Below are 13547 nucleotides of genomic sequence, written 5' to 3'. Positions count from 1 at the left end.
GTGTGAAAACGGCTAATGACAGAGCATACCACAGCTGACAGTGAGTACCAAACCTATGATCGGGCAAGACTTATTAGGCCTAACATTTTCCACAAGATATAATGAAAGAAATAAGTTAATATTTTGCTATGATGTTTTTTTTTTTTTACAGTAATCTATCTTACTAAATTGGTAGGATGAGGGTTTTAAACGCAACAAGCGCAAATACCTTGAAGCCCACAGTGCAGTGGTGTGACCATTCAGCCCTATGGCACTTTAAGCAGTGTTTGGGGGTACCTCAACAACAACACGTCTGATTGTTTTCAACATGGAAAATGGTCCTACCCTAACCCCCACATCCCCCCAGCCACCACCCCTCGAACCTCAACCCTCTACGACCCGCCCCCTTACCTGACCACGCCCCGTCCCACCACCCACACCGCCCTAGGCACTCCATGACATTGGCATCTTCTGCCCCCCGGCCTGGCCTGCTGCCAACGCCATGGGAAAAAAGGATAAATATCTGGAACAGCAACCATAGACTATTCAAAAGTGAAATAATATGGGCATGGGTGCAAGAACATTGAGTGGGACCTCACGCTTTGATTATTGATCTGTTTTTTTCTGTGGCCATGACTGGTGTGTGTGTGTGTGGGAGGAGGGGGGGGGTAGTTGATTCCCTATATTTCCACCCCTCCCTCACTGATCACATTTTAGTGGCTACTAAGCACCCAGCTGCTGAGGTCAGCATGAGGACAAGTATTGCGCTAAGTCAAAGTGTGTTTGCAACTCAGACCAAATGTTGTGACAGTGAGAAACCACTTCTTTTTTTCTAAGACATTGACAGACACTTTCGTCATCGGTTCGTTAAAACCGTAGCATGTGCAAACAAATTAGGAACAAACTGATACTGTAGAATAAAGCACCTGTGAGCTATGACAAAAATATGGTCTGCGGGCACCCCGGTCGCTATGGATGAGGGCAATATTATTTATGACTCCACATCGTTCATAAGGGGAACAGGTTATCTGACTTGTTACATGCACTCAGCATGTGGCCTTTACCCCACAGGACCATTTAGAGGGCATTGAAAGCAGGAGATAACAGAGCTGGGCCACCCAGTGGTAGGCTACAGAACAACCCCCACATGACATAACATGGGCCTACAATCATAGAGGAAAAGCCAAACGACCCGATTAGACAAAGTTAGCTCTAGGCTAATTACAGCCTGCACAATAGACGAGAACCTGCTTTTCCTAAACCATCCGCTGTGGTGGGTAAAACAGGTTCTTTTTATAACTCTTTTGCTCACAGCTTGTTTCTATATGGGTCTCCGCGTTATATCACTCTCTTCCTCCCCCTCTCTCTAGTAACCTTATTATGGGTATCTTCGACCCACATCTGACTGAGTTTGGCATTGAGCCTAGACCCGCCCCCGCCCCCCCCCCCCCCCCCTACATCTCCTCCCTGCAACAGGATTTGAAGGCGCACGGAGAGGGAGGGGGCAGAGCCGAGAGAAACAAAAAACGTGACTAGGCACCCAAAGCGTCGTGTTATGCAACAACTGACCTACTAACATACATTTTGAGACTCCGAGAGAGGGAGAGAGAGAGAGAGGGAGGGAGGGAGAGAGAGAAATAGAGAGAGAGGAAAAAATAGAGAGAGAGGGGGGAGCTGGAGCAAGTCACCAACATAACATGAGGAGCGCAGTGAGAATAAGCGACAGTGTTCACTACATACCTGCACTAACGGAAGAGCTCGTGTTTTGAAGGTGACGGACAAACGCAGCATCTCGCTGAAGGCGGAACGGAGCGGAACGTTGAACGCGAACGACCCTATAGCATTGCTTTCTGTGGATTCTTATTTTCAGATGCAAAAAGGTATTTTATTATTATTATTATCATTATTATTATTATTATCAATATTATTATTATTGGGCAATTATTATTATTATTTGCTATTAGGCTAGGGCCTACTGTATATTTTATTTGTAGCCTATATTTTCTTTATTCGTGGGATTTTGGAGTTCGTTATGCCGCTCTGACTCGCGCTGCTGCAGGTCAGAGCATTTGTTTTGAGACTTGGATGTATTTTCTCAATGTCAAGGCGAGGCCGTTTTCCCCTTCTCCACTGTGGGTGGTGAAGTGTGTGTCGGGAGGGGGAGAGGTTATGGGGATTCCTACAGGGAAAAAAAGCGGGGGGCACTACTGGTTGCAGGAGCCACGGAGAGGCGAATATTTTTGGAGCGGTGCCATGGTTGTATAACGGGGTCAAACGAACCATTCCGTACTATTGTGCTGTTGTGATCATGGATCTATAGGTTGTGATCGCCTACATATTCAAATCATCTTGTCGAGGTTCGTTATGATGCTTTTGGTTGATTAACCCCATAATTTCAGTGATGTAACGCACCTGCCGTTCATATAACACACACACACACACACACACACACACACACACACACACACACACACACACACACACACACACGCACACACACACACACACACACACACACACACACACACACACACACACACACACACACACACACACACAGATCATTAATTAACGAATAGCCTATGCAGTTGTAGGCTAGTGTGATTTAACCATCATCATCATCATACTGTAATAATAGCCTAATCATGTTACTATGGAACAATTAACGTTATAAAGGAGAATGTCCCATGCTAAATGTATCCCATGCCAGATGTAGCCATATGTTCATGTTGAAAGACATGAGACATGAGTGTGCCACTTATTGCTCCTTTTTGGGGTTAGTAGGCTAGTCCATGCGGACAACTGGAAAATCCCAGGCAGGCTCTGAGGAGGACACACGTTCTCTGCAAAGGTTACGCGACTATGCTGCGCTCGCTGTGCTGTGCGCAGCCTTCAGGTTAAACCCTTCAGTAGTAGAGTGAACAGCGAGCACACCAGCGCGCACCGGTAGACGCACCGCTTTGGACACTTTGGACATACAGTTAGCCTACACAGCTTCTTTATTTACAACCACGGACTGAGAAATAAAAAGCAGACGGCAAAGATGACGAATGGTAAACTTCACAAGATCGGCTCATAGCTGCAAGGAAGGTGAGGTGTGATAGTTCAAAACATCTGGGTCAAATGTGGGTCACATGTGCTACTAGATTGCAAACGAGCGTGTGGCGGACAACTAGCCTATAGAACAGTAGCCTAATAGTCTGTAGACTTGTTGTGTTTAATATGATCGCAGAGCAACATCTGTAGGACTTTGTCGTTGACATGCGGCTGTTTTGGAGACGTGGTGAAATGCAGCATAGTGCGCTCCGTGCAGTTTCCCTGGACGACGCGCCTTGAGGATCCGATTAAATATGCATTAAGACGATTTGTCAGACTGCAACAAAGGAGCCATGTCTTTCTCGCAATGTGCTGATACGTGCGTAATGACGAACCAAGCAAGCGTGATTGTGTCTGATATTCAAACTCGAAAATGAAACAAGATGATAGCATGATTATGAACTTGAACGGCTTGAATGAAGACCAACAGTTGCTCAATACAGAGGTGTAAAAATGCTGTAATATCGGCTGTATTTGCCCAATCAAAATATTGTTACATATTATTAATATTGTAAATTACTGTTACAAATTACAGAGCAATCAAGGGCAACACATGTCTGAATTTTCTTTGAATTTTCCATGAGGATATTCCGCCTGATGGCCTTATCTTACACACCGGCTTTGTGGGTTACACACGTGGGCATGGTTATCCAACCCCCCCCTCCCATGCCCACTCCTCTCCCCTACACCGCCTTCCCCTTGCAGCATTTGTTCTCCAGCGGTGGCATGCGTTAGGCCATCATATGCATTAACTAGTCTATTTCACTGATGTCCTTACACACCCAAATGCCAACACGTGTTTATAGTGCTTAAATTAATTAATTACAATTTTAATTCCACCCATGAAAGTAGCCTAGCACCCTCCATCTCTTGAACGGGTGAAGCAGGGCGAGCATTTTACGCACTGAAAGTCACCTGCATGCAGTAGAGGCTATACACGCAGCATCTCTATACCATTGAAGATACCATTGTAGAGATTATGCAGGTTGCATAATAAATGAATTAAATAATTAAAATGGATTAGAGAGCAGAGGGGTGGGGGGGGAGAGGAGATTACACAAGCTGTGGAAAGCCATAGTCTGTGGCTATGCAGCACGCGCTTTGCTGCCAATTGGTTGACTGGGTCTCTATGCCAGCCACGAATGTAGGTCACATTAGTCCTCAGGGAGGGGGGATGAGACGCGCAACCGCCGCGCTGACTAGAAAGACAGACTAAAAACCACACCAAAATATATCCTCCACCCGCCATAACAAAGAGGGGCGAAGCAGTCAGGCAGAAGTAGACGATTGACGTGCCGATAAGAGACGCATGCGACCCATTTAGGGTACAGATTTATCCTTTCACTCTTTTTAATACAATACAGTATTTACAGGAGTAAATGATAGTGCTCCTTTTGGAGGCTCACTTTTTTTTTTTAGATGATTTCAACCATATTGCACCACCGAACTGTAATTTCAAAGACAAGAAAAACACACCAGGCTTAAAACACACCAGGCTTATCCATGAATTCAATGTGCTTTATTCATTCGGCTAAATGCGTTTCCCACTCATCATCTAAGGCTTGTTTAAAAACTTCACAAATAATAGACCTCACTTCAACTCAGGCAGTGAGTTCCTGGTCAGGACAGAAGTAGGCCAGCGAGTGGTTTCCATCCTGTCCTCGTTCTTTGCCCTCTTGACTTTCTCGGGGTTTCCATGGCACATCATGTAAGATGATAAAAGACGAGGGCCCAGGCTTTGTTATTGCGCTTGCGGTTTGGAGCCGGGGGAGAGGAGAATTACAGCGTTTAGTAGGCCAAGGGTGCACATGTGACTGGGTCACTGTGCCTTTTTTTTCTCTCTCTCTCTCTCTCTCTCTCTCTCTCTCTCTCTCTCTCGCTCCTTTTTAAGAGAGGGGCGCTATAGCTGTGTGTTCGTGGAACAAGGAACTGGCTGGGAGAGAGAGGACTCCGCCTCGCTGGCTTAGCGCCTGATTCCCTAGTTTAGCCCCCTCCTGCCCCCCCCCCCCCCCCTTTACCTTCTTTCCTGGGAAGATCAACTCAGCTCGAGACCTGGAATTTCAAGTCGACCCCACCCATGACATCGACCCCCCACCCCGCGTGCCATACATTGCATTCTTCTCGGGGGGGGGGGGGGGGGGGGGGGGTAACAGTTTCATCATCCGCCTTTCTCTGAAAGAAATCCCCCCCCCCCTCTTCTAACCCCTCGGCCAAACTTTTTTGTATTTAAATTATAGACCTGCTCCCATTTCCTGAACCCGCTAGACAGAAACACGTGCGTCGTTTGAACTCGCTCCACAGTTTCCGAAGCCCGTCGCCACATTTAGCCGGCTGCGGTGTGGTTCCCGGGCTATAGCTGTGTGTGAGCGAGTGCGACGGCATGGATTCTTTTCCTGTGCTATCATTCCACAAGTGCCGCAGAGAGCTCGCGACGACACGTGAACACTATGTGATAGATTGGGCGAGAGTAATCTAGGTCGAGGCATGTGACATGTCAGCGGAGGAGGTGAAAATCTGGCTGGGGCTGCAAGTGTAGGTTTTGCTCGCTTTGTGTGCGCTTTTGAACTGGGAAAATCGAGCAACTTCACAAATAAAACCGCCGTAGTTTTGTTGGCTTTTGAGAGAAATCATTTTAGCGCCGTTCATTCGTTGCCGGCGTTCTGCATCTCCAAAGCTTTTGGTACAAAAAAAGAGAAACCTTGAATGGAACGGCACACAAAGGACGGACTATAAAGGCTGCCACTTTGTTAAGGCAGAGTGCCGTGCACACCTGACTGGGTATGACTCACATTCATTCACATGGCTTAGCCTAGATAGAGAGAGAGAGAGAGAGAGAGAGAGAGACACACACACACACACACACACACACACACACACACACACACACACACACACACACACACACACACACACACACACAGACACACACACAGGTATGACTCACATTCATTCACATGGCTTAGCCTAATATCAAGAGAGAGAGAGAGAAAGAGAGAGAGACAGAGAGAGAGAGAGAGAGACAGAGAGAGAGAGAGAGACACACACACACACACACACAGCGAGGGAGAGAGACCACGCTGAGTTAATTGGACACTAGAGTTCATTCATGTCTCGTCTAGCCCACCCTGGCTTGCGGAGAGACATGCAGTTTACGCAACCAATGACGTCAATCGCCCTTCTTTTGTTATAAAATGCTGTTTTCTCACTATCTGCTTGTGGCCATGTCAGTTGGCTGGTTTAGAGAGAGAGAGAGAGAGAGAGAGACACACACACACACACACACACACACACAGAGAGAGACTGTCAGAAATATGATTGGCTGCCCCATCTGTTTTCTTCCCTTTTGTTGCCATGGGTGACACGTTCTCTCTATTGGCGCAATACCACCATCGTCGCCATCGCCACTGCCCCCCCCCCACCGACTATAATCACATCTCCGTTCCTTTCTTTGTTTTATCTCCCTCATTCATTCCCTTCACTTCTTTGTCCGTACACCACGAGCTCTATATACGAGCTCTGAGCGCGCTCTATATTTAGACCGTGCTCCGATCTCATTCCCTGCATCTCCCTCTTTTAACCTCTTCGTTTTTCCTCTCTTTCTCTCTCTTTATCTCATATCTCTCTCTCTCACCTCTCCGGAGCGCCGCGCTGACCTATATTCCTGGCAGGGAGCCGTACAGTGTAGGCAGCTATAGCCTGGTGTTTACCAAGTGCGGTCGGTCCCCAGTTTCTGGGTCAGTGGGACACGAGAGAGACCGTCTCTCCCCTGATTCCTTCTCCCCCGTGACCCAAATGGCACACGAAAAACGCTCACGGGGAATGACCTTAAACTACTCTTCCTCTTTAGCCAAGCGGAGGGAAACGCCAGACAGCCGCGTGGTTATTTTAAAAAATAAGTGTGAATCCAACGTGGAGATTTTAGTCCAAATCAAAAACCTCTAAAGTTGTGATGCGTCCGCGGGGATAAATGACTAAAACCTGCCTTTCTGATTTCAAGGATTGATATGGTCCTGTAGTATTCAATCAACCATTGTCAACTACATTTTTATCGGCAAAATAACTGAGCCATCCTGCTTGGAGAATCTGGGCTAAAAGCTATGTTGAACGTGTGCATAAGCCCTTGAGTTACATCATCGTGTCAAACCCCTAGGATGAGCAGAGTCTAACGCGGGTAAACAAGCTGCCAGATTATGAGATTACAGATGCAGACAGTATAATAGTGTTTATGCAGTTTAACCTCGGATTGCAGATGTTGAGTAACACACTGTTCCTGCTGCCGGCAACGTGGACGGAATGTATCAGGCTTACTCATTGGAGAATATGGATTACACCATGTAACCATTTAATAGGCCGACCTCATTCGGTTGATCAAAATCACATGAGGTCATATATTCCAGTTACAAAACGAGGGACTGATGGAAAACGAGCCGATGTGATGATCAGTAATATAAGTGTGTAATAGTAGTGGACCATAAATAATAGATTTCCCAATATATCAATCGACAGCTTTGATTGCAGTGCCTATATATTTACTACACTGAGGCCAGCATCAATCAGTAAGTCTCTTTGTACGAGCTGGAGAACTTACATTTCCCTCTCGTCTTTCCATCTTTTCATTGAGTTCTGAGCAGAAACAGAAGGGACCAGCTCGCCACCAACAGCACTTTACAGGCAGGGGCGTTTTCCGTTGAGCCCGTTGGTGTTGTGCCACCGTGCCACATGGCAACATGCTAAGGGCTTTGTGTGGAAGCACACCTGTTCAGCTCGTTACTGGAGAGGCGGGGCCTCCTGCTGAGCTTAATAAGCTCTCAGCCAACACATCTCCATAGTTAGGAGACTGCGTGACCACCCTGGTGTTTAGCTAAAGTCAGCTCCTCAGTTAACACACGCCTGCTTAGAAATGCCCCCCCCCAGGGGCCCTTGACCTATATTTATCAATGCCGGCCGCCCCCGCACTTCCAAATCTCTCGCCCTCGTCTCAGCCTCTTTATCCTTGGCCCCGCCCCGCTGCCCCCGGCCGCTGCCCTCGGCTGCTGCCTCCTTTTGTCTGTCTTATCTCTTCGCTCTGCATCATTGATTTGGCATCGAGTTGTTTTGGCGAAGAGAGTCGCCGCCACATTCCACAGTGCCGGGCCGGGCTAGCGTGTGTGTGTGTGTGTGTGTGTGTGTGTGTGTGTGTGTCTCAGTGGAAAGGCTGAGGCAGTCCTTCAGGATGTTGTTGTTATGAGATATTCGCCTGTGACCCAGAATTCTAAAATGGAACCCAGGGAACCCCACCCGGCCCTGCACCTGGTGCCCCCTCTGCTCTGTGTCCCAAATGCCCATAAGGCGGCAAGCCAAGAATAGAGCTAATCCGTAAACAGGCTACTTTTTGTAGTCTCAGCATCACAGGTCCCCTTTCATTCCATATGTCAGAATCACGCAAATTTAGGTGCAATTATGGAATTGACGTAAAAAAATAAAGTGTGCTCTGGCCTTGGCTGCCACATATGCAGTTATAATTAGAATTGGCTTTCAATCGAATGTGAGGTCAGATATTTATGTGTGTTAAAAGACTCGTGGAACTTACTTGGGGAAAAAACAGAATAAAAACGGCACCATTCGCTTTGGAATGAACTCAGTGGCCCAGATTACATCACAAAAGTCAACATCAACATGGCAGGCTAAGGGTCAAGGTTCACAGGCCACAGACAGAGCAGATCAATAGCCGGGGCCAAAAGGTCAGACGGTGGTTACTAAGGTCTGGAGACCATTCACTGGTTGCTAGGGGTGACACAGTCAATCAAAGCCAGACATGCCCAAACAATAGCGTCAAGCTGTAAGGATGTGAGAACGTTTTCCTCCCGTAAAGTTTCTTTGATCACTCTGCCTGCAAAAAAGACAAAAGAAAACAACTGAAACAGACATGGCAAACAATGCCTAAAAAGATCGAATTTACAACCTCATGTGAATGCACAGTGGAAGAGCAGGCAGTCCACATGGATTAACAGATTTTTTTTCTCTCTCTTTGTCTCCACAGCCTTTCATGTAGCAGTCAACTGAAGAGAGAGAGACAGAGCGCAAGAGAGAGAGAGAGCAAGGCTCCCCAAGAGACTGGCAAGCTGAGGTAGACAGACTGACCTACATCCTGCTACTCGCCTGGAGATCTGGGACACTTCTTGGCCAGCTCAGCTCAGTAGCCTACATTGCGCTCACGCAAAACAATTAAAAACAAGATCTATACTATTGCTGATCTTAGACAAGAATGGAAAGTCTGACAACATTAGACAGCGACTCAGGGAACTGCCTTGAGACCTTCGCAGGTTACGAAGAGTCTCTCCCCTCCCCCCAAGGGACACCATCTCGCCTGGGGCGCCCCTCTAAATCCAAATCCAGTATGAGCTGCAGGCGAAAGCGCGAGTTCATCTCTGATGAGAAGAAAGACGCCTCCTACTGGGAGAAACGCCGCAAGAACAACGAGGCCGCCAAGCGATCCCGGGAGAAGCGCCGCCTCAACGACATGGTTCTGGAGAACCGTGTCATGGCTCTGAATGATGAAAATGTGAGGCTCAAGACGGAGCTGCTTCAGCTGAAGCTACGCTTTGGCCTTATAAGCACTGCCTCCTACATGGAGAAGAGCCAGCAGATTGGTGCAGGCAACAACACTGGGAATGGAGGCTCCTCCTCCTCCTCCTCTTCTACGCACTACTACTCCAGCGGCTACTCCAGCGGCTCTCAGGTGATGATGAACTCGGACTCTTCGGAGACGGAGCAGTCGGGACACAGCGACAGTCACCGGATGGTGAAATACTCCCCGCACGGCTCGCTCTCCGACCTGTCCGACAGCTCCTCCAGGGACAGCCCTGAGCCAATGGGCTTTGAGATCAAGCAGGAGGGTGAGCGCCTGGAGATGGACATTGCCAACGGCACCACCACCCAGATCATGTTCAACATCCACCGCGGCCTGGCGGCGGCCAGCCACCACCAGATCCAGCAAAACTCTCAGGAACTGGAGACGGCCTACCACAGCCAACAGCAGCAACAGCAGCAGCACCTCCTTCACCAGCAACAGCAGGAGTCTGTCAACAGCATCAGTCAGCCCGCCCCTCAGACACCTGTTGCCCAGAGGAGTGTCATCCTGTGTCATCGCTCCAGCAGTGCCTCCTATCCAGTGGAGTCTCTGACCAGGCCTCAGGACATGGATCTGCAGAGCAGCAGCCGACTGCCCCAGTCCATGGAGGGGATCACGGAGAGCTCCACAGAGACACTGGCTGAGGTGACAAAACAGATGGAGAGGAAGACATTAGACTCCCCTCCATATGAGCTCCCAGACAGCCGTAGCGAGGCGGGGGAGCGACAGGCGTACAGAGTTAGCCAGCTTTGCCAGCAGCAGCAGGAGGGTGGCTCTTCTGCAGGTCTGGGCCCAGACCTCCTCCACAAACACGAGGGGGTCCCCCAGTCCCACCTGTACCACCATCTCCAGCAGCCTCATCACTCATACCTCAATGCCCAAGATGAGGAGCCCCCTGTACTGACCTACGAGGGTGGGCCCAGGAATGAGGCTTACTACCACAGCCTCTCCTCCTCCTCTAGCAAGGAGACGTCATCCAGCGATGGAGATCCCCGCAGCTCCGACAAGGAGGCCTCCACCGACGACGAGTCCCCGTCGTCGTCGTCCTGCTCCGACGCGGGCAGCTACCACAACCAGCATCTGTCCGGCCTCCAGCGGCCCGCCTCACCTCTGTCCTTCGCCCACGGCAGGGATCTCCATGGGGAGGTCAAGGGCACAGCATTACCCCACAAACTCAGACTCAAACACAGGGCCATGAGCACCAGCGGCTCTGGCCAGGACTCCCCGACCACCCCTCCCTGCGCCACACTGCCTCCCCCCTTGCCTCAGCATCCCTACTTGGCCCTGGCACCACAGCACAACGTTCTGAGAGACAGCATGAGCCAGTCAGGGGAGGAGACCAGGAGGGAGAATGGGAAGATGGAACAAGGTGGCCGACGAAACAAGAAGCTAGAGTAGGTGGTGATGTTGACTTTTAGAGCCATCTCTCCGATGCTCTATGAAGAAAGACACTGTTTCTCCTGTAGGAACCACCCTGCCATCATGCCTTTCCCCATATTCACATCCCTCCCTCAGGCCCTTTGGACAATGAAGCTGGGCTTTTCAACTCCCCCACCCCAGGTCACCAAACTGGGCTGGACTTGTTGGGGGGCTGTATCATGTATCATGTGTAAATATATATATATTGTACAGATGTGTAATTTCTTACATCCTCTCCATACTTACAGAAGCACTTTTGTTTATGTAATGAGAGGAGGAATGGAACTGCCCGCTTTTCTACTTGTGTCATCCAACAGTGTTCAGCATCAGCAAAAGCACATCTAGATCATTTTCAAAACAGAATGTAGTCAATCAAAAGATCTTCAAGCTTTGTCAATATTGTTAATTTGGTACATATCAATCCAACTGTAGACAAACACACGTATGGTTATCTGCCTTAATTCAAATCAAATGCAAGCATTATACTGGGGACATTCCCTTGACCAAAGAAGCAACAGCAACAACACTACAAATAAGTTCCATCCCTCTTCCAGGACCCTACCTCTACCAACCCATATCTCCCCCAAACATCTCCATTGTTTTTGCAAAAGACCGCCATCACCTTTATTTTTCAAGCACTTGGTTTGTATATTACTGTGATATATGAATATAATGTATCTTATTAAATATATATTTTACAAAGAACATTTTTGAAGAAAAACACAAAAAGAAAAAAAAAAGCAGCAAATCTGCAACGGTAAAAGAGGGTTTGGAAAGTGACCATCCTATTATTGATCACAATTACTGTACAGTCACATTGTGTCTACTGTTGCTACAGTAACCATTCAGACTCAAACGCCTCCTTTTTGATTGTTGACCTTTTAGCGTTAATCACTTGTTAATGCCGTGTTTACAGAGAAATGGCGTCCAGTTTGGAGAGCCACCAGCACTGAGGACATGTCGTTTCCTGAGGCAGGGACCTCATTCAAATGTTTTGATAATTTAACAAAACCTTTAACCAGCCTTTAAAAACGTCTGGTGGAGTAGAATCCACCTGCTGCAGGCTATAAGTCTATAGTCAATTTGAGCTTTATCAACCATATCCTGTTGTTGTTGTTACCATTCACTGGCCCAATGTATTTATTTCCCTGTTCTCTATACGCCCATCACTGCAGAAAAGCCCACAGGAACATAGACTACGAATGTGTACAGAAGTTCTTAGATATACAGACTGCAGCCACAGGGTTAGCGGTGATGCAGGCAGGCACTGTAGCAGTGCACTGAGCTCTGAACAGTAACGAGAAATACTCTCTTCCTCTCCTGCATAAAGAGCCGCTGCGGTTACATTTATTGATATGAAATGAGGCATTGACCATATGGCCCTTATTAAAGATGATGAGATAATTTATTAAATTGAATTAGTGAAGGGGAAAAATCATAATGCAATGCCCAAATCTCTGTAAAACTCCAATTGAAGCCAAGCTTAAGCTTTACTAATTAAGTCAAAATATGGACAATCTGTACTTTGTTAATGAAGAGAGGGATTTCCCTTGCTTCCTGTGTGCCTCAGTTATTCATTTCAGGGGAGACTCATCCCTTTCTCGTTGTAGTTCTGATACTGGGCGCTGATGAATTGCCTGCACTGGATCCTAGTTTTAAACAAGAGTCTATGTACCATGTTTGGCTTTTTGGCACTTGTGTATAAATGTAAAGTCCCCTTTCCCTCGAACAACACTGTAATGTTTATTATTTCATTGGTTTTATATCTTATTTTTTTGTCCAGGTGTTGTTCTGTTTTTTCTCTATACTGTCTTTCTCCTCTTGACTGTGATGACATGTATTTGCCTCATTCCTGCTCTGCCCCTCCCTTTTTTCAAGGTGTTATTAACCAGTAATGTTTGTGGTTTTGCTGACGGTTTTATGAAAAAGACAAAAGGAAAAAAAAGAAAAAGAAAAGAAAAGACAGAAGCAAACAAACGAGGATTGTGTGGTGTTTAGAGATGGGTGGTGGTTGGTCAATACCATCGCTTCCTGTTGACATGAATATGTATGTAAAGACTCTAATGTTCATCGTGGAAGATGGGAGCATTTCAAGATTGAAAATGAAATAAAAAAGAATGTTGACCTCCTCAACATATCATGTAAAAAGTGGCTTTCTCTGCGTTATTCCTCCGCTGTCTGTTCCCTTTGGCACAATGAAACCTATTTTGAAGGTCACACACATTTAAATGAACAGCTATACTCAGTAGCACTCAGCTGGAGCCTGCCAAAATCATGAAGCCCGGTTGTAAAACCGGGTTGGGGAATACCAAAAATACACAGTGAAAATAAGCACCATATAGTGACAATTTAATTTGAACTCGTAAAAAAACACCACACCATACCACACACAATACTCAAACACAAACGTTATCAACCAGCTTTTGACCATCCATTACCACTA

At 47.3% G+C, this 13547-nt stretch overlaps 1 protein-coding gene across 1 annotated transcript; it reads left to right on the top strand.

Annotated features, from left to right (window-relative positions):
- Positions 1–1728: 1728 nt before the first annotated feature.
- Positions 1729–13222, top strand: nfil3-2 (nuclear factor, interleukin 3 regulated, member 2). The gene is made up of 2 exons (XM_083649761.1): positions 1729–1859; positions 9095–13222. Exon 2 carries the CDS (start codon positions 9320–9322, stop codon positions 11081–11083), a length of 1764 nt encoding a protein of 587 aa, XP_083505887.1. The 5' UTR covers positions 1729–1859; positions 9095–9319; the 3' UTR covers positions 11084–13222.
- The last annotated feature ends 325 nt before the right edge of the window (positions 13223–13547 follow it).

This window comes from Poromitra crassiceps (assembly GCF_964638095.1).
Source record: "Poromitra crassiceps genome assembly, chromosome: 13".
Lineage (NCBI taxonomy): Eukaryota > Metazoa > Chordata > Actinopteri > Beryciformes > Melamphaidae > Poromitra > Poromitra crassiceps.
The sequence above is the reverse complement of the archived record's forward strand: the minus strand, read 5'-3'. Positions and strand labels throughout refer to the sequence as shown.